At 41.7% G+C, this 25044-nt stretch overlaps 1 protein-coding gene across 1 annotated transcript; it reads left to right on the top strand.

Moving 5' to 3' along the window:
* The first annotated feature begins 636 nt into the window (after positions 1-636).
* On the top strand, positions 637-15121 carry LOC110560078 (alcohol dehydrogenase 1-like). The gene is made up of 9 exons (XM_021655799.2): positions 637-699; positions 3367-3468; positions 7705-7843; positions 9472-9559; positions 9676-9895; positions 10627-10887; positions 11881-12016; positions 13546-13684; positions 14917-15121. The coding sequence occupies exons 1-9, from the start codon at positions 679-681 to the stop codon at positions 14939-14941; spliced, it is 1131 nt and encodes a 376-aa protein (XP_021511474.2). The 5' UTR covers positions 637-678; the 3' UTR covers positions 14942-15121.
* The last annotated feature ends 9923 nt before the right edge of the window (positions 15122-25044 follow it).

Genomic DNA, 25044 nt, shown 5'->3' with positions numbered 1-25044 from the left:
GACTTTGAACATCTTCCTCCTCCTGTCATGACCTCTTTCTATCAGCTAGCCTTACTTGACTCAGCCCCTGTTTTGAACACACACCCATGCCTTGCTTTTTTGTAGGTTCTACTTGCACGGCCACAGTCTTATCTTGTGTGAGGCTCTTTCAGGATGCCTTACTTCCTCTCTCACATTCCTCATTTTCACAATGCATTATCTTACGTTATAATTTATGTGAGTGCTAGTACCTTGTCATCCCTCTGTATACTAGTAACCCAGTCTGAACCCTGTCTTTAGTGTTCATTTGGCAATAGCATCTATCTAATTGCTTCTCCAGAAACTCTGTTGGCTAATTAGCAGGTGCTGTCTGGCTTATGCTTCTCTATGTTTTTCCGAAGTGCCTCTCAGCCTTCCACCTCTTCCTCCTCTTCAAGGTGATTCCCACCCAGGCAGCATTGGTTGTCAATATCCTCCCTCATTATCCTCTCCTGGTTTTCCGTATTCCTTTCAGTGCTTTACTTTCATGAACTTTAAACCAATTGCCCTCTGAGTCTTTAGTCCATCTTGATGATGTAATTACTTTTAATGGCTGTCCGTTTCCTGAACCCTATAAATACTTGGCCTGGGTTTCCACCCTTCAGAACCAAAGTTTATTCAGATATACCTAAGGACATAAACAAAACCAGAGAAGCCACCATGGGTGACAGCTTGGGAAAGGTAAGTGTGCTGCCTTGTGGTGGCCCATGGCTCCTTCACTTTAATTAATTAATTAATTAATTAATTGCCATCAATTTAGATTCTGTGCTCTCTGATCACACTAACATCAAACTTTAATGACAATAACACCTGAAGTTTCCCAAGATGTGAGAAGTCTCCTTCTATTGCCTGGAGAATAGAAGACTTCTGACAAGTCTACATGGGACAATTTGCTAATTCTCTCTTGTAGCTTTAACACTTGCCTATCATTTCATCTGGAAACTTATGAGGCCGACACACTATCTCTGTTAGCAGGGATGAGAGCTGGATGTCAGGTTTCCCGTGTTTCTTCCCCTTACATTTGTCTGTGAAACTTATGTGTATTCTGTTTTTCAAGTAAGGAATTTTTTTTCCCCTAAAAGTTCCGAAAGCAAAATCATGGTAATTATGTTGTTCTCCGTCAGAAGTGGTATTTTCTATGCCTATACTTGAAAGCTGAAAGCTCTCATGACATGTGTCTCTTTGCTTGTTTTTGTTTTTTGAGACAGGGTTTCTCTGTGTACCCTTGTCTGTCCTGGACTCACTTTGTATATCAGGCTGGCCTGGAAGTCACAGAGATCAACCCATCGGTGCCTCCCTGAGTGCTAGGAACACAGGGGTGGGCCACCATGCCCAGCTGTGTCTTTATAAGATAAAATCCTGTATTACCTCTTCCACTGAGGTCTAAACTCCTTGAAGACATACAGGTTTACTCCACTTACAATTGCCAGGGCAGAAATCAGACCTACAAATGGAACACGTTTCAAATTATACAAACTAGTATCACCCAATAGTAAATCTAAAAATTAAGCTAGTCCACTCACTGAGGAAAAACAGAAAGATGCCCATGGCAATAGAAACAGCCCCCAAAGAGAAGCCTGGAAAAATAAGAGTTTGTACTGCAGCAACAGTGCTAATGTAAGTAGAAAAGGTAGAAATGAATAGTGGCATTCCACCCTGGGACAACTCATTTACATTCTAGCTTCACATTACACAACAAAATAATCTTCAGTTAAATACAAAAGCAAAGTGGTTTTAAATTTAAATTTAAAAATGAACTAAATTTAAATTTTTAAATCAAACACTTTTTTCTTTATTTATTTTAAATATTTTATTTTTTATATTAGTTATAGTTTATTAACTTTGTATCCCAGCTGTAGCACTTTCCCTCATTCCCTTTCAATCCCACCCTCCCTCCCTCATCTCCTCCCTGCCCCTCTCTAAGTCCACTGATAGGGGAGGTGCTCCTCCCCTTCCATCTGACCCTAGCTTATCGTATCTTCAGGACTGTTTGCAATGTCCTCCTCTGTGGCCTAGCAAGGCTGCTCTTCCCTTAGCGGGGGTGGAGTGGGGTCAAAGAGCCAGCCATTGAGTTCATGTCAGAAACAGTCCTTGTTCCCCTTAGTAGGGTACCCACTTGGACACTGAGCAGCCATGGGCTACATCTGAGCAAGGATTCTAGGTTATATCCATACATGGTCCTTGGTTGGAGATACAGTCTCACAAAAGACCCCTGTGCCCAGATGTATTTGGGGAGGAGTTACTATGACCTGGAGAGGACAGGAGCTCCACAAGGACCAAATAAATCAAACACTTAACTTAAAAAAATTTCAAAGAGAGGATGAGAAACATTTGTTACTACACAGAGAAATTCCAGGCTGTAGAAATGGAATAAATTACAAAGAAAGAGACTTTTGTAAACAAACATCACAAAACATATGCATAATTTCATACAAAATTAACATAAAAATCAGCAGAGGAAAAACTTGTAAGATGAGCTGATGGGCAGTAAGTTACTCCTTTGCTGTTTAAAGAACCCTTTTCATTAACACAAGAAACAAGATGCCAATAGGCCTGTAAGAACATGAGCAAGACTTCTCCTCCCCCTCATGTCCCCGGGAACAACCACGCTGCTACTCTGGAAAAATACTAAAGAAGATGGTGGGCTTTATCAGCCTGTCCGACATTTTGTTAAATGATACAGTCAATGCTAATTAAAATGGAATAAATGATAGATAGCATATGCTATTTATTATTCTGGGGAGTGAGTCCAGGGAGTTTATCTTTCTTTACAGAGATTTGGAAATCAACTTAGCACTAACAATAACTCCATCGTTTCCAAGAAATTTTCACTTAAGGAAACCATTCCAGAAAAAATAATGAACAAATATGTTTATCACAGTGACTTTTGTGAAAGGAAAACAATAGAAATACTCCCGTATCTATGTAACTATTAAGAAAATTAGGATATACTCAAATAAAGTGGTTATTTCAAACTATGACTATGAAGTTCTTCAAATTCAAGAGAAATCCTTATAGATTTGTCAATGGAAATGGTTCAATACATAAGGATTGTTTTAGTAAGAAGACAAGGAAGAAGAAAAGAAGGGAAAGGCGGCCAAATTCCTCAGATGGAATGATCTCAACTATTTTTAAATTATTAAAATTCTGTGAGTAAAAGTATTTTGAAGGATTGAGGAAAAACGTATTAAATTCTCAGTAGCTAACACTTGAAATGCAGGTGACTTATTTATATTTATTTATTTTTGCCTTTTCCCCTATACTTTCATACTTTTACAAGTAGTAGCAAGTGTGATCAGAAAAGAATGAAGCTTATCGGTAAATGCCATTTGATTTTGTGTTGATCAGACAATCACATGTCGGGCGGCTGTTGCCTGGGCAGAAAATGCTCCTCTCTCCATTGAAGAAGTGCAAGTGGAGCCGCCGAAGCTGGGAGAAGTTCGTGTCAAGGTAAGTTTAAGCCGGCCAGCCTTCATTTTGAAGCCAAAAGAAAATAATGCTACACTTTGAAAACAGATGTGGGGGTCAGAGAGACGGCTCAGCGTGTGGCAGCCCTGGCTGCTCTCCCAGAGGACCCGGGTTCTGTTCCCATCACCCATGAGTAGCTCACAGCCATTTCTAACTCCAGCCTCAAGAGATCTAATGCAGTCCTCTGGCCTCCACAGACACTGTAGCACAGGGCACACAGACAATAACGCAGGCCAAACACATAAACACATAAAATAAAAATAAACAAATCTTTTTTTTTTTTAAATGCACATGGGTATAGACATGTGCAAATGAGAGAAGCATGTGTCTGCATTGTGCCCTCTCCATTTTTGTTAGTAAAATAGTAAAAGAGAATAATTTTAAACTGGAGAAATAGTATTAGTGAATACTTAGAGGCAGTTGTTTGTTTGAGACAGAAGATATAGCTCAGGCTGTCCTCAAACGCACGACCTCCTGCCCCAGCTTCCTGAGTGCTGAGACGATAAGCCCGTGCCACCACAGCGGAGAACATAGTCTTCTTCTCAGATGTATTTACTAGTTTATTTGTTAGTTTTACAATTATGTGAACGTATGCATGCCTATGTGTGGGTATGCACACATATTCATACTAACCAAGTATTGGCAAAGACATTACTTATGATCACTGCGTCTAATTATAATTCTAACTTAAACCACGTACTATTACAGGGCTATATTGTTTTCATTTTCGAGAGACTGTGACATGCATATCCCACACCTTGTGATATAAAAGATTAAGACAGTGCCATGCAGTGACTAAGAGACTAACTGCTTGCTCTCCTGACTTATGCTCACACATTGTATAAGCCTGTGAAAACCCATCTGAAAAACGACACTGGGAATCACACTTCATCCTCCAGGAATGAACAGCAAGGACTCCAAGATGGATGTTTTCCAGAACGTAACATACCACACAGAGCTTCAACAGTGTCTAGAAAAACACGGACTCACCAGAAGCCCCTCATCACTTCCAGTCAATGCCAATCACTCACCTCAAATTTTACAAAGCCATTAAGTAGTAAGAACCGGGAATATGCTGACTAGGATCTCACAGCCTGTGGCATTAGCGTTCTGGCGCCATAGCTAGATACCCAAGATAACTACCTTAGAGAAAGAAAGGTTCATTTTGGGGTACGATTTGAAAGCGTTCACCCCAGGATCGGTTAGTGTTTGACCTATGAGGAGAAGCACACTCTCTCAGCACATCCCAGCAAAAGGGCTCAGCCAGCAGCCACACTCATTTCACAGTCAGGGAGCAACGGGGCAATTCTCTTCAGAGACATTCTCCCACGGATCCCAAGGTCTCTAGTCCTCCGTGCCTGAAAGTCCCAGCACCTCAGAGCACCTGGGCCAGGCCCTTACCACATGGGCCACGAGGCCAGCATGTTTACCTACATAACACACATTAAATTCACCTGTTTATTTTAATTTTACCCGTGAAATTCAACACTAGCTCCACTGAGCATAATACCTACAAAAAGCTACATTAATTTCAGCCCATAACAGCTAAACAAAGTAGAAGAAGATTTTGAATTGGGGCTGGGGGCTGGGGTGATAGTTATAAGAGAGACAGAGAAAAACCAACTAAAGGCATTTGGCAAGGTGCCAGAAAACAAAAACCAACCAAAGAAAATAAACACTGAAGGCCAGACTGGCAGGAAGGTCCAGTGAGCAACTACTGCTCATCTAAAGGACCTGTGTTCAGTTTCCAGCATCCAAGTTTAGTGGCTACCTGTAACTCCAGTTCCCGGGGATCCTAATCCATCTTCCAGCCTTCACAGGCAGTGGCAAACATACACATATCCCTACACAGATACACATGCATACACATAGTTAAAAAGAAAAATAGGAATTTTTAAAATTCTAAAAGAGAAAAACCTGTTGGAGGAAAGGAGAGCAACAGAAAAGGTCAGCTGAGAAATGAAAGGCAAAACAGTAAAGCAAGGAACTCCCACTTACTAAATTACCAGCGCCATGGCCAATGTCGTGCCCAGAGAGAATTTGGGGACAAAATGAGAGTGGCAGGTATAACAAAGGACAGGGTTCAATCACTCTTGGCCACACCCACTCTTTCGAAGCTGAGTCCCTTATTTCTCACGGAGAGCAGCCAGTGTTTATGTGCTTACACTGTGCTGAGCCACCATCTACAATGTATCCTGGTTAACTGGTCACTGCTCTTACACAGCTACACTCCTTATCCATGATGACTATAGCCTAGGTCAGACATGCAGACTACCCCAACAGCTGGAGACTGTGGTGGAAAGAAACAAGCCATGGTAAACATCAAAGCTAGAGCCTGGCTATGCCCACGGTGATGGGGAGCCCCTGCCCTCCTAGCTTGTAGGAGCCATGGCCACAGACAATTACACTTGCTGCATACCATAAACTCAGAGGGTTATAGAACCCCCTATATATATATATATATAAAAGCATTTCTAGCCTTTGGCAGCATCTTGAAGCCATCTTGACCCAGTGAGGACCCAAAACTTGGGGATTTCTCCCTGGCCCATCTTTTCACCCACTTTCAGCATTCAGACACAGCTCTCTTTCCGGTTTTCTAGCCACCTCTTTGGCCACAGATGATGGCGTGATGATGTTCTTCACTCTCCTAGGAGACAGAACACATAGGCTTCTGTGCATCTAATGTCTCATTTGGAAAGTCTAATGTAGATGGCTTGAGCCAAACACAGACAAGAAAGCTTAAGTAATGATCTAAAAAGTTTTCAAACTTCCCAGTAAGAGTTAAATCTTGAACATTAGTTTATTTAACTTAATCTACTTTTACAATACTAGCTCCTCCATATTTGTCTCTCTGTGTGTCTCTGTCTCTGTCTGTCTGTCTCTGGCTGTCTCAGTCTCTCTCTCTTTCTGTCTCTCTTTCTCTTTGAAGACAGGACTATGTAGCCCTGACTGGCTGAGAACTCTCTATGTACACCAGCCTGGCTTTGAGCCCATAGAGATCTGCCTGCCTCTGCCTCCCAAATGCTAAAAATACCCTGGCTATCTTGGAACTCACTATGTAAACCATGCTTGCCTCTAATTCACAGAGATCCACCTGCTTTCCCTCCTAAGTGCTGAAATTAAAGGTGTGTGCCACCATACCCAGCCTTAAAGAAAATTCTCAATGTACATGTTTAAATTTTTGAAAATTTATTTCTAAAGCATTGAGTTTCACAATATTGGACCTAAACATGTGTGTTTCTTGACAGTGATGCTATTACTAATATTTCCAAAAAATGAAAACAAAGCCTTTATTTTAAAAATGTTCATTGCATAGGTCATATAGATTAGATTTAAAAAAAAAACCTTTTTATTACAAGTTCTGAACATGAAGCCACGTGACACTGGATAAGTCATTCTAAGTCTCTGGTCCTCCCTCCCTCCATACCTGAATTGATGGTGAGACCTTCCATGTTCCTCTTGTCAAATATAATAAAAGAAGCAATAATAAAGCAGTAGTGGCCAGTCCAAAGATGGAGCTTGTTGGGAGAAAGGGCTTCACGGCCATGATCAGGGCTCAAGGTTGAGAGGGAGGATGGGCATTACACAGAAACAATACAATTCATGGAGACAGAAATGTGATGGAGATGGAAACCTAATGGAGACTGAAGGAGCAGCTTCTCTTCAAAGCCAGAAGTGAAACTTCATCAAAAGTGAAAATGAGAGCAATCAGAAAAGAAACAAAGAGCAGCCAGGAGAGGGATGGCAAGAGGCCAGAGAGACCTCATAGAGCAGTCTTTAGAGTAGTCTCCAAGCAAATGCCCTTGAGAAATCTCTGCACCAATCCCCAGAACAAAGGGAAAATATGACTTGAATAAGTTTTGGGGTGAGGGGACTGATGGGAAGTTTGATATCCCATGGTGGGCATGACAGAGGTCATGGAAGAACCGTGTTGTCTACACTGAGAGCTGTCAAGTCACAGCATAGACTGCCTCTTACCTCTGCCACACAGAGAGCTACAAGCAGGCATAGCAGAGTCTCTTCAGGTATTAGGGTCTGGCCTTTTAAAGGGAGATCCCTCTTCTAGGGGCAGGTTTTTGTTCTGCCATTTTGAGTGTTGTTTTAGAGATCAAGTGGTATCATTCATGTCTAACAAAGCAAAACTGAACACTGAGTCTCAAAAGAGGTAGAAAAAAAATCATAAAGCAGTTGTCTTTTGGTCACTTAATTTCTCTGCAGATGGTATCTTCAGGGATCTGTGGTTCTGATGACCATGTGCTGAAAGGAAAACTCCTGATGAAGTTTCCTTTAATTCCGGGTCATGAAGGAGCAGGAATTGTGGAGAGTGTTGGTGATGGAGTTTCTACTGTGAAACCAGGTACAAAATGAGAAACAAGATGCATTCAGAACAGCATGCCGGGAACTCCTGGCAGGCTCAGAATGCATGTTCAGCTATCATGTTCAGCAAAAAATCAAGTTGGGTTTGCCTCCAGGTTCCTCTAGTTAATGAGGTACCATGTTATCAAATGAAGCCAGTAATCCAAGGAGTCACACCACTGTCACCTCTTTTCTGACAAATCTAGGGTTTGGAGAATAGTTCCTGAGTCTCTGCCCACAGCCAGCTAAAGGTAGATGTAAGAGCAGAGAAACTCTAAACTGGTTGAAAGGTCCTTAGGCTTAAAAACTACTTCTTACCTCTTGATGCCCCAGAATGTTTTAGAATAGTGTCCATTCCGAAGTTGGAGTGTTTAACTAAGGAATCTTTTAATCAGCTACAATGTACTGCCTAAAAGTTACATGACAAGACAGGGGTTACATTTCAGCAAATCTTCCCCAGTTGCATCCTGAAGGTTCTTGACATTATTATTCTTAGCATGCCTCAAACGATCACAGTGAATGAGCAATCACTCACAGATTATGGTAATTTAGAAACCCTATAGCTTGGGGCCAGCTGCATAAAGAGGACTTAAGAAAGGGCACAGCAAGTCCATTTATGGCTGTCAAGTGCATTCACAAAATGTAGAGCGATTATGAGATGTGGATCGAAGAAGAAGTTGGAAAGCAAAGGGTTGAATATGCACCTCCCAGAACGTAATATAAATAGAGAGTTTACAGTCTGCCTCCTCTTTAGCTAGAAGATTCCATGGGGATTTTTGTAGGAAACAATAACGAGCATTTGAAGGGAAAAGAACTTTTTCCAGATCTGAGATCTAGTATCTAGAAGCTTTTAGAGCCAAGAAAGGTCAGGTGTGCTTTATCTAAACGTAAGGAGATTTTTAATGCCATCTTAAGGAATTTTCCTATACAATAAACATTGGTAAGGGTCAGTACACAGATAACACTGTCTTCAGGACTCTGTGATGACTGAATAGGTCAAAGTTCTTCCCAAGTCCTCTCAGGCTGCCACTCTAAACCTCAGGGATGTGAACTGATCCAAGGCCCCAACTTCATCAAGATCCTCTCCACAAGTCTGTGGCTTGAAAGCTACCTTTCATAGTAATTATTCCAGAAGGAAAGTCTGAGAGACAGAGCCTTTACTCTGAAGTTGATGCAGATTTAGAATTCATCACAAATAAACTAGTGCCAGAGGCTTGCTGAGTGTTGGTGTGCGAATGGGCCAGGAAGACTCCAGAGAAGGTGCCGCCATTGCTGGGCTCCTGTAAATGAGCTACAACCAGCAAGGGATTGAAGTTTTAAAAGGGGAAGCAAAAGAATTAAACCAGATGACTCTGAGGCTCACCTCCGGTTCTCTTGCTCTATTTTCTAAGTAGGAAAAAACAGACCTAAAAGGATCTATTCAGTAGACAATGTCTCCTCATCATTACCATTTTCCCAAAGGATAAGTATCTGAAACCAGGGAAAACCACTTACCCTTTAAAATGATCCTGGGTGTCACACTGCTGCCATCTGTCCACAGCACATGTTAAAGAGATCTGGTAAGATTTTATATTTTTATTCCACTCATAATTTCAAAATTAATGATTTATCTCTCCCCCACTTTTACAGGCGATAAAGTCCTCACTCTTATTGTTCCACAGTGTAAAAAATGTGACTCCTGCTTACACCCCAAAGGAAACTTCTGTGACAAGCAAGAGTTAGTAGATTTGTCCCTTGCCCTTTTAGCCAATGCTCACATTGTATGCACCTAATGGTAACCACTTCTCTCTTTTCAACTTCTTATGTCTGTGCCTTTACATGTCTGGGGGACAGCATTCTTCCTTGTTCTGGGGTGATGCTGGACGGGACTTGTAGATTTTCCTGCCGAGGACAGAAGGTGTATCATTCTTTCCGAACAAGCACATTCACTGAGTACACTGTTGTGCCAGAGATTGCAGTGGTAAAAATTGATGATGCTGCTCCTATGGACAAAGTTTGTATCATAAGCTGCGGTGTCCCGACAGGCTACGGGGCTGCTGTTAACTCAGCCAAGGTGAGCCACGTATTTGTTGTTAGTTCACAAAGCAGGCCCCAAACAGCATTGCTGCCAGCCCTGCTGTCCTAAGATGAGGGCCTGCACCTAACACAGGCCAGGTCCTTACTGGGTAAACAGAAGGATTCTCATCCGGTAAACAGACACCTAACCTTGGCATTCCTCAGAAACCTCACAGTGTGGGTTTCTGTTATCAGGAAAGCAATTACTTCCCTTCCCCACCCCCAATAGCAAAGCTAACTAGTCCCTGGTTAACCCAAACAGCCTGTATCATTTCAAAGTCCCCACACTAACTCCTAGCTGTTCTGGTCCCCACCGACCTCCCCTGACTACCTGCCCCGATAAAACTGACAAGAATTTCTCCCCACTCCCACCCTCCATCCCCATTCTCCCATCCCCGCATGCTGCTGTTCTTTGGTCTCTGAGGCAGCTGGCAGCCCAGAAGTTTGTTCCCCAATAAACTTCTTTCTACCCACGGAGTAGTCTAGTTGGTGGGTTTTCTGCACCTCTATATAGCACAGGTTTTGTTTTTTTGTTTTGTTTTGTTTTGTTTTGTTTGTTTGTTTGTTTTTGCCTGGGGTTGAGGAGCCAAAACTAGGCTGAATCCATCCAAATGATCAAAGTAGTATACCTAAGTTTTAAAAAGCTCACTAGTTTTTCACTTGCTGTTATTTTCTTAACTGCCTGTGCCCACCTTCGAAAACTTATACAAGCACATCTTGTGACTGTAGGTCACGCCTGGCTCCACCTGTGTGGTTTTTGGACTCGGAGGGGTTGGATCAGCCATTGTCATGGGCTGCAAAGCCTCTGGTGCTTCTAGAATCATCGGGGTTGACATCAATGAGAAGAAGTTTCCTCAGGCAAAGGCCTTGGGTGTCACTGACTGCCTCAACCCTAACAAGCTCAAGAAACCCGTCCAGGAGGTGGTGATGGAAATGACAGGTGTTGGAGTTGACTTTGCCTTTGAGGCCATCGGATTGGTTGATACCATGGTGTGTTTAATGGGTATATATATGTACAATTATAAACTGTACTGGAAATATTCTTAGTCCTGTGTGCCCCAAATGAAAAATGGCATATAATTCCACTCCACAGCCTTATTTTATTACACAAAAGCAATATGTATGAAGAGATAAAGTTACTGTACACAAAATTTAAACAAGCAAAATGTCATGAGATCAGTAATTCACTTTTCTCAAGTCTAGTTATTTATACCTAAATAAGAACATTATTGAATTCACATATATTTGTCTGTGTTCACTAACAGAACTTGAGAAACTGTCAAACTCTTATACCTCCATATGTCAAGTTCTATGGCACCAGTAATTAATGAGCTAGGTGCCATCCTCCTGAGCCATACAGTTTAGAGAAAAGAATGTATAGACTCATTACACTGAACTGTGTGGCTAATTCCTTGCTCAAAGGCTGCAGTTAGGGATGTAGATGACAGAAAATAGGCCAATAGGTAAAATTTGAGGGAAAGTGAAAGAAAACAGAGGTAGGAAGACAAATAGATAAGAAAATGTGTGCCTATGGATCACTGAAAAATCAATTTTTTTAAATGAAGCTTCCTCAAATTACATCTATATTTACCACATTCTGTTCTGTTCTGTTTTAGTAGAAATTAATTGAGCAGTAAAGCATAACAGGCAGAAAGTCAGACAAATAGAATATGCGGCCTTTAAGGCTGTAAATAGTTTTATTGAACACACCATTTATTCTTGTACACTGATATAGCACTGGAGTGTTAAGGATACTAAATCTTTCGATAGTCAGAACAACCCTGCAAGGAAATGGAGTGAACAGGAAGTTAAAGAGCTTGCACTGATTCCCTGAGGAGATGCCCATGACCCTGATAGTGAAGTTGAATTTGAAGTAGCATCTATCCAAGAGAAGTTCAAAGTCCAGGGTATCCAGGACTGTTACCTTCGTGGGTAGCTGGTATTAATGCATGGGGTATGCAGTGGCCGTCACTGTCTTCTCAGATTGCTGCTTGGAACTCCTGCAACAACAGCTATGGTGTCTGTCTGATCGTTGGGCTGGCTCCCGCAGATGCACAGCTACCCCTTGAGGCAGTCAAGATTTTGTCTGGGAAAACCCTGAAGGGCGTGTGTTTGGGAGGTAGGTCGACGAGTAGAAGGGTGTGATCACTGACATCTAGGGTAAATGTGTCCAAAGACTCCTCCTGAAATGAGTGTAACATTTTCCAAATTACTTTTTTTTTTAATGTGTGGGAGGATGTAGTATGAGGTAGGCATGTATTCATGTGTGTGTACAGGTTCATGAGTGTACTTGTGTGCAAGCATAAGTATGTGAGTGTGTGTGGAGGCTGGAGCTGGATGTCAGGGGTTTTTCTCTGTCTAGTTTATTTTTTTGACACAGAGTTTCTCAGTACACCTGGAGCTCACCAAATGGACAAAACTAATTGGCCAGTGAGTTCCAGATATCCTCCTGTTTTGTTTTCCTAGTGCTAAGATTAAATGTCTGTAACTGCCATGCCTGTTTGTTCACTCTGGGGACCTGCACACCTGGGAAAGCCCTTTACCATCCAAGACATCTGCCCAAATCATCAAATTAATTTGAATTAGCTAAATAAAATAGTAGAGCCACTGAGGATTACAATTTTTTTTCCTCCTAGAGAAATATTGTTACAACAATCAAAATAAGTTAATCAACTTTGTTTCTGCACTGATGGCTTCAAAATTTATTGTGGTGTTTTAGTGTCTTAAATGTCATTAGATACACTGAATTGGTATTTTCGACCTTGTGCTTCTCTCTTCCCAGACAAAAATCCTTATTTCAGAGCAATATTTATTAGCTGATTAAAAAAATTAATACTCCCATTTCTATCCATTTATCTAGTGGTAAAAGTCCATGTCATTTCCATGCCTATAGACAGAAAGGGTTTTCATGCGATCCTCATGCATGTGGTCAGAGGCTTGCATGTCATCCCCAGGCATGTGGACATAGAGGATTTCCATGTCATCCCATGCACATGAATAAAGAGGGCTTCCATGCCATCTTCATTCATACAGACAGGTGCAGTTTCTATGCCACCTCTAAGTATGTAGATAGAGAAGTTACCCATGCCAACCCCCTGCATGTGAAAGGAAGTGGTTTGGTAATGGTAATCCCAGAATGTGAGTTAATAAGGCTAAAAGATTATTTTTCAATCAGTAAAATGAACATTGACCCAGATTTTATTGAACGGTAAGAGAATTGTCTATAGAAGCTACATTTAAACAGCAGCTGTCAGTGGCTTCTCTGGTACAAACGATTTTTCTTTCATGTTCAATGATAAATTTTCAGAGGAGCCTACCCATTGATCATGACTTACTTAATTTTTTTTTTTACTCTTTTGATTGGTTGATGCCTTTTATTTTTAATTACATTTTTCATTATTATTTGTGTGGGTTTTTTTTTTTTTTTTTGTGTGTGTGTGTGTGTGCATGCCAGGGCACATATGAGAAGGCCAGAGGATGACTTACTGGAATTGGTTCTCTCCTTCTGCCATATAGCTCCCAAAGATCTAATCCAGGTTGTCAGGTTTCTACAGCAAGTGTTGTTACCTGCTGAACCATCTCACCAGACTGTTTGATCTCAGGTCGTAATATTAATAGCTTTTTGTTTTGTTTTGTTTTGTTTTGCAGATTATAAAACCAGAGACTGTATTCCCAAAATAGTGACTGATTATCTCCAAGACAAGATTAATATAGATCCATTAGTGACTCATCAGCTGCCCTTTAACCAACTCCACAAAGCCCTGAAGCTGTATCATGCAGGAAAAACGTAAGTGTTTAATGATCTCCTATAGTCTAATAACTCATAGGTTATTAGGCTATTAGTGGTTTTGTCAGAGAGAGAGACATGACACACACACACACACACACACACACACACACACACACACACACCTATTCAATTCAGGGAACTCACAATAGGCCAAAGTGCTGACTTCATCAGAGTCCAGCTTGGCAAACTGCTGAGTTTTATTGGGGTTACTAACGGGAGGGAAGGGTTACTCACAGGAACAAGGATGACTCTAAAGCGGCTGCATCAATGAAAAGCCTCCCAGTGTGGGTGATGATTCATGAGGGCGGCATCCCAGGAGCTCTCTGTATGACTTACAAGCAGCTCCAGAGTCTCTGTCACTGGGCTACAGAGTTAGATTCCCCTCTTGAGCAGTTGCTTATAGCTTCCGTGACCCTGGGGAGAGGCCACAGAATCTTGCAAGCTTCAGCTTTTCCAGACGTGAAGCTCCTTTACCTCCTGACTTTCGTGAGCCTCCTTTCCCCCTCCTGGAGCAAATGCTTCAGTTTGGAGATGACTGACATTTAATTGTCTTCTGGGGCTGTACAAGTGTGGTACAGTTAGTGTAGAGCAATAACAAATAGTAAAGAAACAATCAAAACTGTGATTAATATGCTTTTCTGGTTTCACTTTGAAGCAAGTCTCCATCTCATACTATTTCCCCAACTCTTGTCTTCACACTTCATTTGCTTAATGATTTTTATATGAAAACCTTCACGTTTTTACCCTATTCTTTCTTATCAAGTTTCACTGACCCTGTCAACCCATTTAAATCAAGAACAGAACATCAGGGAAACTCACTTGAATTTTTTAAATGATTATTGTATATGGGGGAAGACATCTGGCAGTTAGTGGACATACTGCAAAAGGAAAAGAAACCAGAGAAAGTCATCTTTTTCTTGCTGGTCCAGATGTTGGGCAAGATGTTACAGGAGCAGGATGTTGAGAAACTGCAAGTGAGGTCCTGGGTTCTTCTGTAGTTGTGCAGCCAAAAAGAACAGTGCTTGAAGAGGATGACTTCCTTTTCTGTATGATGTTGGGTTCCAATCTAGACCCTACCCAGATGACAATGTTTTACTTGGGTGAATTAGACCAAAGGTGGAATCAAGATGTCAATGGGTGGACATCGAGAGTCCTTTGGGTGCCGCATACATTGCTTTGCTGAAGTCTGGGCTTCCCAGGCATTTCATGATCACACTTTGATGTTTCAGCATCCGCTGTGTTCTGCTCTTCTGAGATCTCAGCGTTGAGGGGCACAAGAGCATCCTGAAGGGCTCCCCTTCCTTTCCCGTGTCACCTCCCTGATTATTCCTGAGCAGCGGGAAGAGATGATGCAGCAGCGGCAAGAAAACAGTTCAGCTATGCTCATGAAATGACGACTTCTTGTCCACAGGCTAATAAAATTAATTGGAAGAACTGGTGTTGTGCAACTCACACTGTGACCTTACAAACAGCAATGATGGCATTTTATCCATGATAGTGTTGATCGTGTCCACAACCCAACTGACCTCTGCCATAAGTTCATGAAAGCTGTCCCAATGTTCCTGTCTTTCAGGTGCAAATTTCCCAGTATCTTTCATATTACTCTTGAGCTAACATAATGATTTTGCTGCTTTTCCAACATGCTGTGGAGCTGTCATTAGTGAGAGCCATTTTCTGTCCTTCGGTGTTTGGATCAACCATTGCTTTTACTCATGAAGTAGTGAAGCATGACTTCCAGCTGCCTATTTGGGAATTTTTAAAATTTGCAACCAAAGGAGAATGTAGAGCATCTTCTCCAGGGAACTCAGTCCTATTTCTAGTGTCACCTCCATCCCCATTCCTACCAAGACTTTTCTCCCCACCAAACCCAGTGTAGTTATCTCTTTTGGAATTGAGAGACTGAGAATTGGGAGAAAAAACTTAGCTCTTCTTTAAAAAAAAAAAAACAAAACTTTTTATTAACTCTGTGAGTTTCATATCATGCACCCCAGCCCCACTCATCAACCTGTCCTCTTGTATCTAGCCTCTGCCCTTGCAACCTCACCCCCCCCAAAAAAAAACCCCACAGAAACAAAAATGAAACAACACAAAGCATAGAAAACATCTCACCATGGAAGCTGTAGTGTGTCACAGTGTGTTCCACAGTGTACCCCTCTGTCCACACATCTTCACTTGCAAATGATCATTGCGCTAAGCCATTGGTCTGGTTGAGATCGCTGGCTTCTGTCACACGATTAATATTGGATCCTCACCAGGACTCCTCCTGGTTATCCTGACGTCGCCCTCTTTCATGGAGATCCTCAATCTTTGGATTGGCAGGACTGGCCCTTTCACACATCTCAACCAGTCGCAGATGATATAGATTTGGGGGTGGGTCAACTCAGAGGCCTGGATCCGGGCCTGGTGGTAGCTGAACTACCCGGCTACCCGTATCCGCACCCTGAGGGCAAGCTCTCTAGCACGGCTCTGGCTAGCCCACCCAGTGTCTCTATCAGCAGGAGGCAGGGTCAGCTCTTTTGCTCCCATGCTTTCAGGGTCTGCTCACCCATACCAGCACCTCCAGAGCCGCTCCACTGGGCCATCCAGTCAAGGTGCAGGGCCAGGAAGGGGCTGCCTCACTTGCCTTGCCCATCAAGGCCAGCTCCATTGTGTTGCCCCAGTGACATGCGGGGCAGCTTAGCTCTTCTTATTTTTGACTTTTCCTTCACATCTTCTACCTTTACCTTCATTCATTATTAGCCATCCAATCCTCTGGATTCTGAAACACAAGTCCGTGAGGTAAAGTCCTCTTACGTTTTCCTTCACTCTGCTGCGACCCTGCTGTTTTGAGTTGGAATCAACCATTTCATAGATGAAGGGAACTACATGTAGTGCTGCACTTTTACATTTTCAAAACAGGGTTTTAAAACTGCATTGTTTTTATATTTTTAAATTCACTTTCTAAAACACTGAATTTTAAAATGCTAAAATGCTCTTTTAAAAGAGGTATCTAAATGTTCCTACTTTTGCATCTATGCTTTTGTAACCAACTTTTTAAAAAGCTGGTAACAAATATGATTTAAAAACAGTGGGAGGAGATATACTTATATTTTATATTGGTAATAGAAAACAAATACGTATAAAAGGTATTTATATTTTTCCATAAAAATGGTAATAGGTAAATTATTAATAACCTCAATGTATAAAGAATGCTTAGAAATTAACAAACACATGATAAAGATCTCAGTAGAAAACGAATTATGTCAGAAACAGGTATCTTGCCAAATAAAAAATACTAAACAATGAGCCAGTGACGTGGCTCAGTGGGTACATGTGCTCTGGGAAAGTCTAGGGACCTGAGTTCAGTCCTTGGAACCATGTAAAAGTGGAAGAGGGGATCTGAGTCTGCCAAGTTGGCCCCTGCTGTGGCAGGTGCACGAACACACACCAGGAGTGCTCTCTCTCTCTCACACACACAAATGTGCCAGTCTGCCTCTGTTTTATAGAAGAAAAAGGAATGTTGAATAAAATAATGAGACAATTACTCATACTCATACTCAACTCAAGTTGTCAAATGCGAAACAAATAGCACTGGGTCTATGTCAAAGTGGAGGAAAAAATGAGAGTATTTGTATTTCTACTGAGAAACTATTTAGTACATCAAAAGTCTTAACCACTCCCCAAAACAGCAATTTTTAATCTGGTAATTTATCTTTGACACACATTTTCTAGGAGTGGAATAACGCATGCAAATGCTATGAGACAGGAGACAGCATGTTCAAATTACTATAGCATTCAGAGAACACATGGAATGTCTTGGATGAGGCGAGAGAAACAAGAAGGTAGATATGATGGCCTTATGTACCATTTTCTTCAAAGATTCTTATATAAATACAGACTGTAACAGTTAAAATTAGAAATAGCCATAATGTCCAACAGTTGCTATTGATGGAATAATGATTTTTTTTCCCTAAATCACAGTATGCTGTACAACTTTCTCAAATGGTGAAATATATTACTAAGTTTAAAAACAAACCAGAAGACTAAGGTAGTTTGCAAATGTACGTACCTGTTATGAGTTTTTGGTATATATAAGCAAACAAACAAATCTAGGAGTTTTTGTATTGAAATGAATAATCCTGACTCGTAAGATCATGTTTGTTGCAAGCGGAAATGGAGGTGTTTTCAAAATATCTTGATTAGAAAATGTTACAGAAATGCTGGCCCATTCCAGCCACACCTCAGTCATAGCAAGCCCTTGTCAATCCATCTTAGATCGTCCAGACAGAAACTGTCAAGGACTGACTCTGAGACACTGGGTACTTTTACAAACAGAACATTTAACTGCTTATGAGACTTAGTTGGTCAGAGGTGCAAACAATTAAAAAATGAAACAGGTGAGAGAGAAAAGGAAAAAGCCTGAAGAGAATAAAAGTTAGAAACAACAGAAAGGAGATGCACATTGTTAGGGGGTGGGCAAACGGAGCATCCAGCAGTTAGCAAAGAAATCAGTGTAAACATTTTGCCTTTGCTGACTGGGGCTGTCAAAGAAAACGGCTTCATCTGTTCAGTTTTCCAGAACTAAAATAAGTGTAGCTGTGAAGCTATGTGCCAGTCTGCCTCTGTCATCTCTGCCAATTTCCTACCCAACAACACCCTGTCGGGCCAGATATAAATCATGTCATTCCCTAGAGGCTCTCCCTGGGTAGATGCCAACTTCCCATGTATCTTAATATCCAGAAGATGCTTCCAGCCAAGGACACAAGAACATTGGGGTGTCTTTGAGAGCAAGGGAACCTTTCTCAGTTCCTGTGCTTTGCTCGGGGTCTTAGGACAAAAGAAAGAAGGAAGGAAGGAAGGAAGGAAGGAAGGAAGGAAGGAAGGAAAGAAAGAAAGAAAGAAAGAAAGAAAGAAAGAAAGAAAGAAAGAAAGAAAGAAAGAAAGAAAGAGAAAAAGAGAAAGGAGAAAGGAGAAAGAAGAAAGCAGAGCTCCTGTACATAGGAGGGGTTCCCCGGGACTGGGATACCACTGAGGGCCACTGACTTGAAATTAATAAGGCTTTTCTGGGTGGAAAATGGAAGAGGAGGGGGATAAGCTGATTCAAGATATCCAAGTGCCCCAGTTACAGCCATATCCTCGGTATGATTTCCAGGAAACTGTGCTTGTTCTGGAGGAAAGAGATATGGAACAGACCTCCCAGCCTCTGGCCACAGCAGAACCAGACACATTTGGGCTGAAATGTCTCTGGCCTCTTTCAAGGAACTGGGTGCTAGCATACCCAAGAACATTTCAACTTTTAGCCAAGAAAGAAAACTGTTCACTTTCCAGGATCTCTTTTACCCTAAAACTGCCTGGGCAATGTCTAGCTATCTCCTGTTCTCATCATTTCCCATTCTAAAAAGATAATCCTAACTGCTAGTAGGAAACTGGGGAGAAATCAACCTGGGTTCTACAAGTTAGGTGGGGTTGTTGTGTATAATGACTTGGGGACACTTTAAAGGCAAAAGCAACTTAACCCACAAAAGTGCTTTTTGTGGAATGTAACCAAGATACTAAAATATCATGTGAATTTCTAATGTCTTCTGACTTCAAATCGGGTGTTGAAGGATAACCCAAGTTCTTTGTCTTACTTCAGTATGCAGGTCTGCTATCTCTCCTTGGTTTTGTTTTGCTTTCTCTTCCAAATATTTGCACTGAAAGTGTTGCTGTCTTTTATCAATCTGCTTCTCCGTCACCAGTCCCTAACAAAAACCCCACAGAAGCCACTTTAATGAATACTAAATTTACCTACCTTGTTTGCCTTTAAATGCTAATAATGAGCATGAATTCAGTTCTCAGTGGGTAATAAGAGTTACCCATTGAGTTGCATAAAAGATTAAGGAATCTATAAAAGTGACAACAGATCTTCTTCTAGAATGGAGGGGGTAATTAAAACAAGAGAATGGGATAGAGAGTAAGCCTCACACACCAAGGCTGAGAAATTAGCCCACAAGAAATGCTTCTTTTCAAAGAGGAATGCTGGCAATCGCCAGCTAAGGCTGACTAGACATAGCTGGAGCAGGCACAGAGGCCCTCTAAATTATTTTATTACATTAAAATCCACATCCTCAGGAGGACATTTAAACTGCTAATGAGGAATGAGTTGCAAGACCATCACCTATAGAACTACACGTGACGAAAGCCCAGTTTTGCAAATAAGCCATGAAGTTTGTGCTGTGTGATGGAAAAGCTCCTCCATTTGTGCAGCAGGACGTTGCTTTTCGCTCTGGCCCCTTCCTTCTCTAGAAATGTATGGTTTCCTAATAAGCTTCCATTTCTGCTTCTACCCACAGGTCTCTGCCCAGTTCCTCGATCTGGGACACAAGATCATGAAACACCTTTCCGTGGTGCCCACGGAAACCCGATAGCTACCCTCATCAGCTGGTGAACCAGTCAGAAGTTTGGGATTAACGTTTCTAATGTCTTAAGCTTTCTACTCATTCTGGGATGCCTGAGGGTAGCTATTCCAAACTGTAAACAGGTCAGGCTGCATACCATTAGGAGAGTATCGATCTGGTCAGCAGTTAACCCAGTAGTAAGATCAGGAAATGGACCAGATGTAAGAAAACACTTACACACTGAAAAGCACAGTGTTAAAATCACACCCATCCACATTCCTTCTTTCCTTTTCCTCCTTTACCTCCTCTTTCTGCTTTCCCCCAAGGATGCTCATGAGGATGGCAGGCTTGGGCACAAAGAAGGAAGGGGCTATCTGGGTTCTCATCACTATTCAGAGGCCAAGGGCTCAGGCCTCTGGGTAGCTCAGCACCAAGAGAGCTAGGTGTCACGTGTCACGCAGTGGGGCCTCAGTTGTGGAGCCATAGCCCCAGGTTTGGGGCAGTTGCAACCACTGCCTCTGTTGTACACTGTCTCCTCCAAGTGCTCCCCTGATTGTGGAGACTCACTCAGTGCTCCCCATCTTAGCATTCCTTCTTGACTTTGCTGGTGACACCATTTTATGCCACCTCACTTTCGTTCCCGTTGCTGTGTCTTTTCTGCTCACTTAATAGACATTTCACTCCTGCGGACGCAGATGAAGTCTGCCAGTCAGCAAGACTTCCTTCCAACACGAGGCTCAAGAAAAATCAAATAACTTGATCATCTGCTTATTGAGCCTGTTTGGGTGTCTGGGAAAAGAACTGAGCCATTCATACAGGATACTTTTAGAGCCTCATGAGAGAGGCCTTCCATGGTGACTAGGAAATAATTTCTGAGATGCCCACAGCAGGGATTTGTTTCCAGTCTCAGGAAAGTTATCATGGGACATAGTTTCTAGAGAAATAGCACCAGTGTGTCTTGCCCTCCTGTAGGCTGTGCTCAGTTCTCCAGTAATATCTGCCCAACACACCAGGTCTCCTGAGGGTCTCTGACATAGATGAGAGAGTTGGCTTCTGCACTCCAGATGCCCTCGGGTGCTTGTCAAGGAAATTCAATCCCTGGCTCCCTGCTACAGTGTAACCTTAAGAGCTAGAATGTGTTTGATCCTGAGACAAAAGAGTACTAATATTGTGACTCCACCCAATACAGGCTGGGTGGTAAGAGGTTTGGTCAAAGGATGGAAGAACCTTTATTTGGTCTTGCCTATTCATTACCCTAAGGAAAAGTAGGATATGGGACAAAGCTAGGAGACATACAAGTGGATCATATATTCAGAACCCCATAATTTGCTGAGAGCACAGATCCTTTAGGAGCTTGAGATTACAACACCCCAAGAGGAACCCAATGATGTAGCCTGATGATAGAGAGCCAACCCCAGAGATAAGATCAAAGAGGTTACACAAGAAAGGGAGAGAAACCCAGCCTTATTTTTCAACAGGCTAGTTAAGGGCACTAAAATGTTAAGGTTATCTCAGGAGGCAGCCCTTGGGCACTTAGCTCTTTCACAGAGAAAGAAGAGAGTCTGAGCAGCAAGCTTTACCTCCTGATAAACACACAGACATATACATGGACGAGTGTGTGTGCGTGTGTGTGTGTGTGTGTGTTGCTTTCACTAGGGCCTGTCTTACATCTCAACAATACACAAATATAAACTTCTACTTTCTTTTTTGCTAATGCAAATTTCAATGTTTAAAATCATATTTTATATATTGCAATACAAATTTCATATTTATCACTATACCAGAATGAATTTACACACTTTAAACATAAAAAGCAGAATTTCTTTTCTAGTATAATTGTGTCATGCATGAGAAACAAGTGGCTCCTAATTAGCCCCTCCATTAGGAGAAACTGCCTCAGAATCACTTGAGGGTTTGTAGAAAGGCAATGATGTTACGGTGCTTGGCTGTTACGGTGCTTGCCATCGGACCCCTTTTCCACATTCTCTCATTACTATATGGCAAAGTGAGATTCCATCTCCAACTCCTTTCAAGGTCAAACTTTGAGCTTTGCAAGAAAAATCACCTCTTAACACAACTTCCTGTAATGTTAAGTAATTGTTTTTACTGGCATCCTTAGCTCCTACAAATTGCAATTAAAACTGCAGTGAAATGAATTCTAAGTGTGTGAAATGTTCTGGTTTTGTCTCCACGTAAGTTTCTCCACACATTGTAGTGCCCGATGTTGCAAGCACCTGAAAACATGCTCCATTTTTTCTTTTTCTCTTTTTTATTGAAAATAGATTCTTCTCTCATACAACACTTTTAGACCAGTTTCCCCTCCCTCCACTGCTCCCAGCTCCCCACTCCCACTGGACCTTCCTTCTCCCCCAGATCCACTCCCCCTTAATTTCCCTTTAGAAAAGAGGCGCCTCCAAGACATGACAGCCAAACAGAACAAAACAAAATACAATAAGACAAGGCAAAAGCCGCCACACTGAACCTGTACAAGGCAACCCAACAGGAGAAAACGAGTCCCAAGAGCAGGAAAAGAGTCAGAGAAACACCCACTCCCACAGTTAGGAGCCCCACAGAAACACCAAGCAATGGGCTACAACATATGCAGGGGGCCTGGTACAGACATGCAGGCCCCATACAGGCCACTTCAGTCTCTGTGAGCCTGCATGTGTCCTGTTTAGTTGATTCTGTGGACATATTCTCCTGGTGTCCTCCATTCTCTCTGACTCCTAAAGTCTTTCCTCTCCCTCCTCTGCAGGGTTCCCTGATCTCTGAGGGGAGGGACCTAATAGAGACCTCCAATTTAATCTCTGTCTGTCTCTGTCTCTGTCTCCCTCTCTCTCTCAATAATCTCTGGCTGTGAGTCTCTGCATTGGCTCCCATCTGCTGCCAGAGGAAGCCTCTCTGATGATGACTGGACAAGGAACTGATCTATGAGTTTAGCAGAATATCCTTAGGAATCATTTCATTGATTTATTGTTTTAAGACCAGTCATGTTTGGTTTTACCCTAGGTCTCTGGGCATCCAGTTTCCAATTGCTGGACAAGGGCAAGGGCTCCTTCTTGTGGTATGAACCTCGAGTTAAATCAGACATTGTTTGGCCACTCTGATAAGTTCTGTGCCACCACTGCCCCATCACTTTTTGTAGGCAGGACAGAGTTTATGCCACAGTGAACATACTTGAGCAATCCCCTTGTGGTAGGATACAGTATCCTTTGGTTATGTGCCTAAAAGTGGTATAGCTGGGTCTTGAGGTTCATCAACTCCCAGTTTTCTGAAGAACTGCCATATTGATTTCCATAGTGGCTGTACAAGTTTGCACTTCTACCAGCCATGGAGGTGTGTTCCCCTTGCTCCACATTCTCACCAGCATGAGCTGTTACTTATATTATTGATCTTAGCCATTCTGACAAGTGTAAAATGGCATCTCAAAGTAGTTCTGATTTGCATTTCCCTGATGGCTAAGGGTGTTAAACATTTCTTTAAGTGTTTCTCAGCCATTTGAGATTTCTCTACTGAGAATCTTCTGTTTAGATTTTGTGGAGAGCTCTTTGTTTTCACCCTGGCCTTCACCTGGAAACAGGGGCAGGCAGGATGTTTTGCCAAGTTCATTTCCCTGTGTTTGTGTGAGCATCACACAGAGAAGTGGATCACACAGACAAGTGGTCAAGGTAAACAAGTTTGACTTCTCGATGAACCCCTTCATTGTATCTAGGTACTTTGCTCTGACTATAAAAATGAATTATAGAATAAACTGGTGTGACAGTTTCTACTGGCAGCCCTCTCAAACAGATCCCATGTATAGTGTGTTGGGTTTTTTAAATTTTCTTTCAATCCTCACTCCACACTTAAGAACTGTTTGACTCTACTGGTGGGCTCCGGCAAGATCTGTACTCTATTTTTTAATTGGATTATTGTTTTTTTTAATATCTAGTTACTTGAGTTCTTTATATATTTTGGATATTATCTCTCTGTTAGATGTAGGGTTGGTGAAGATATTTTCCATTCTGTGAGCTACTGTTTTGTCCTTTTGATGCTGTCCTTTGCCTTACAGAAGCTTTTCAGTTTCATGAAGTCACATTTATTATTGATCTTAGAGTCTGAGCTGTTGATATTCTGTTCAGAAAGTTGTCTCCTATGCCAATGAGTTCATGGCTCTTCCCCACTTTCTCTTCTATCAGGTTCAGTGAGTATTAAGTATGGGTCTATGAGCAGATATCTCATTGACCAGCACCATTTGTTGAAGATGCTGTGTTTTTTCCAATGTGTATTTTTGGCTTCTTTATCAAAAATTAGGTGTCCATAGGTGTATGGATTTATGTCTGGATCTTCAATTCCATTCCATTAATCAAGTTGTCTGTTTTTATGCCAATAACATGCAGGTTTTTTAAAATTATTATTCTGTAGTACAACTTGAAATCAGGAATGGTGATACCTCCAGTAGTTCCTTTATTGTTTAAGATTATTTTAGCTATCCTTGTTTTTTTGCTTTTCCATATGAAGTTGAGAATTGTCCTTTCAGGAAAACACATTTCTTATACCAGAAAGAAAGGATAGCTACAAAATGTTGCATGAAAAAATTAAATTTCTAGGGAAGTGGGGTGTTAACCATGAATGAGGAAACACTGTTAAGAACCCCTTAGTCCAGTGTTGCTTCTTTTTATTAGAGCTGTCTCATTGTTCAAAATTATGGGTTTCACTGTGACACATTCACACATGTATATGACCTGTTTTGATATGATTCACTCCCATTACTCTCCTGACCCCCTTCCCACTTCCTCCCTCTGGCTGTCTTCCTCTTGTCAAGTAGTCCTCCTACTGCTGTCAACATTCTCTTTGGGCCAAGATTTTGTAATGAGAAAAACCATGCAACATTTGTCTTTTAGGGCCTTGATCATTTCACTTAACATGATGATCTCCAATTCTATATGGGTTTGGTTTTATTTTGTTTTGTTTTTTTTTGGGGGGGTTGGTTTGTTTTTGTTTTTGTTTTTGTTTGCAAGT

Source organism: Meriones unguiculatus, chromosome 10 (genome assembly GCF_030254825.1).
Source record: "Meriones unguiculatus strain TT.TT164.6M chromosome 10, Bangor_MerUng_6.1, whole genome shotgun sequence".
NCBI classification, from domain to species: Eukaryota; Metazoa; Chordata; class Mammalia; order Rodentia; family Muridae; genus Meriones; species Meriones unguiculatus.
The sequence above is the reverse complement of the archived record's forward strand: the minus strand, read 5'-3'. Positions and strand labels throughout refer to the sequence as shown.

Bases quoted from the DNA above. Each gene is read 5' to 3' on its own strand.
- LOC110560078 (XM_021655799.2), top strand. From the start codon at position 679: ATGGGTGACAGCTTGGGAAAG. The intron at 9,896-10,626 runs GTGAGCCACGTA...TTGTGACTGTAG, and splicing joins CTGCTGTTAACTCAGCCAAG to GTCACGCCTGGCTCCACCTG. The intron at 13,685-14,916 runs GTAAGTGTTTAA...TTGATGTTTCAG, and splicing joins CTGTATCATGCAGGAAAAAC to CATCCGCTGTGTTCTGCTCT.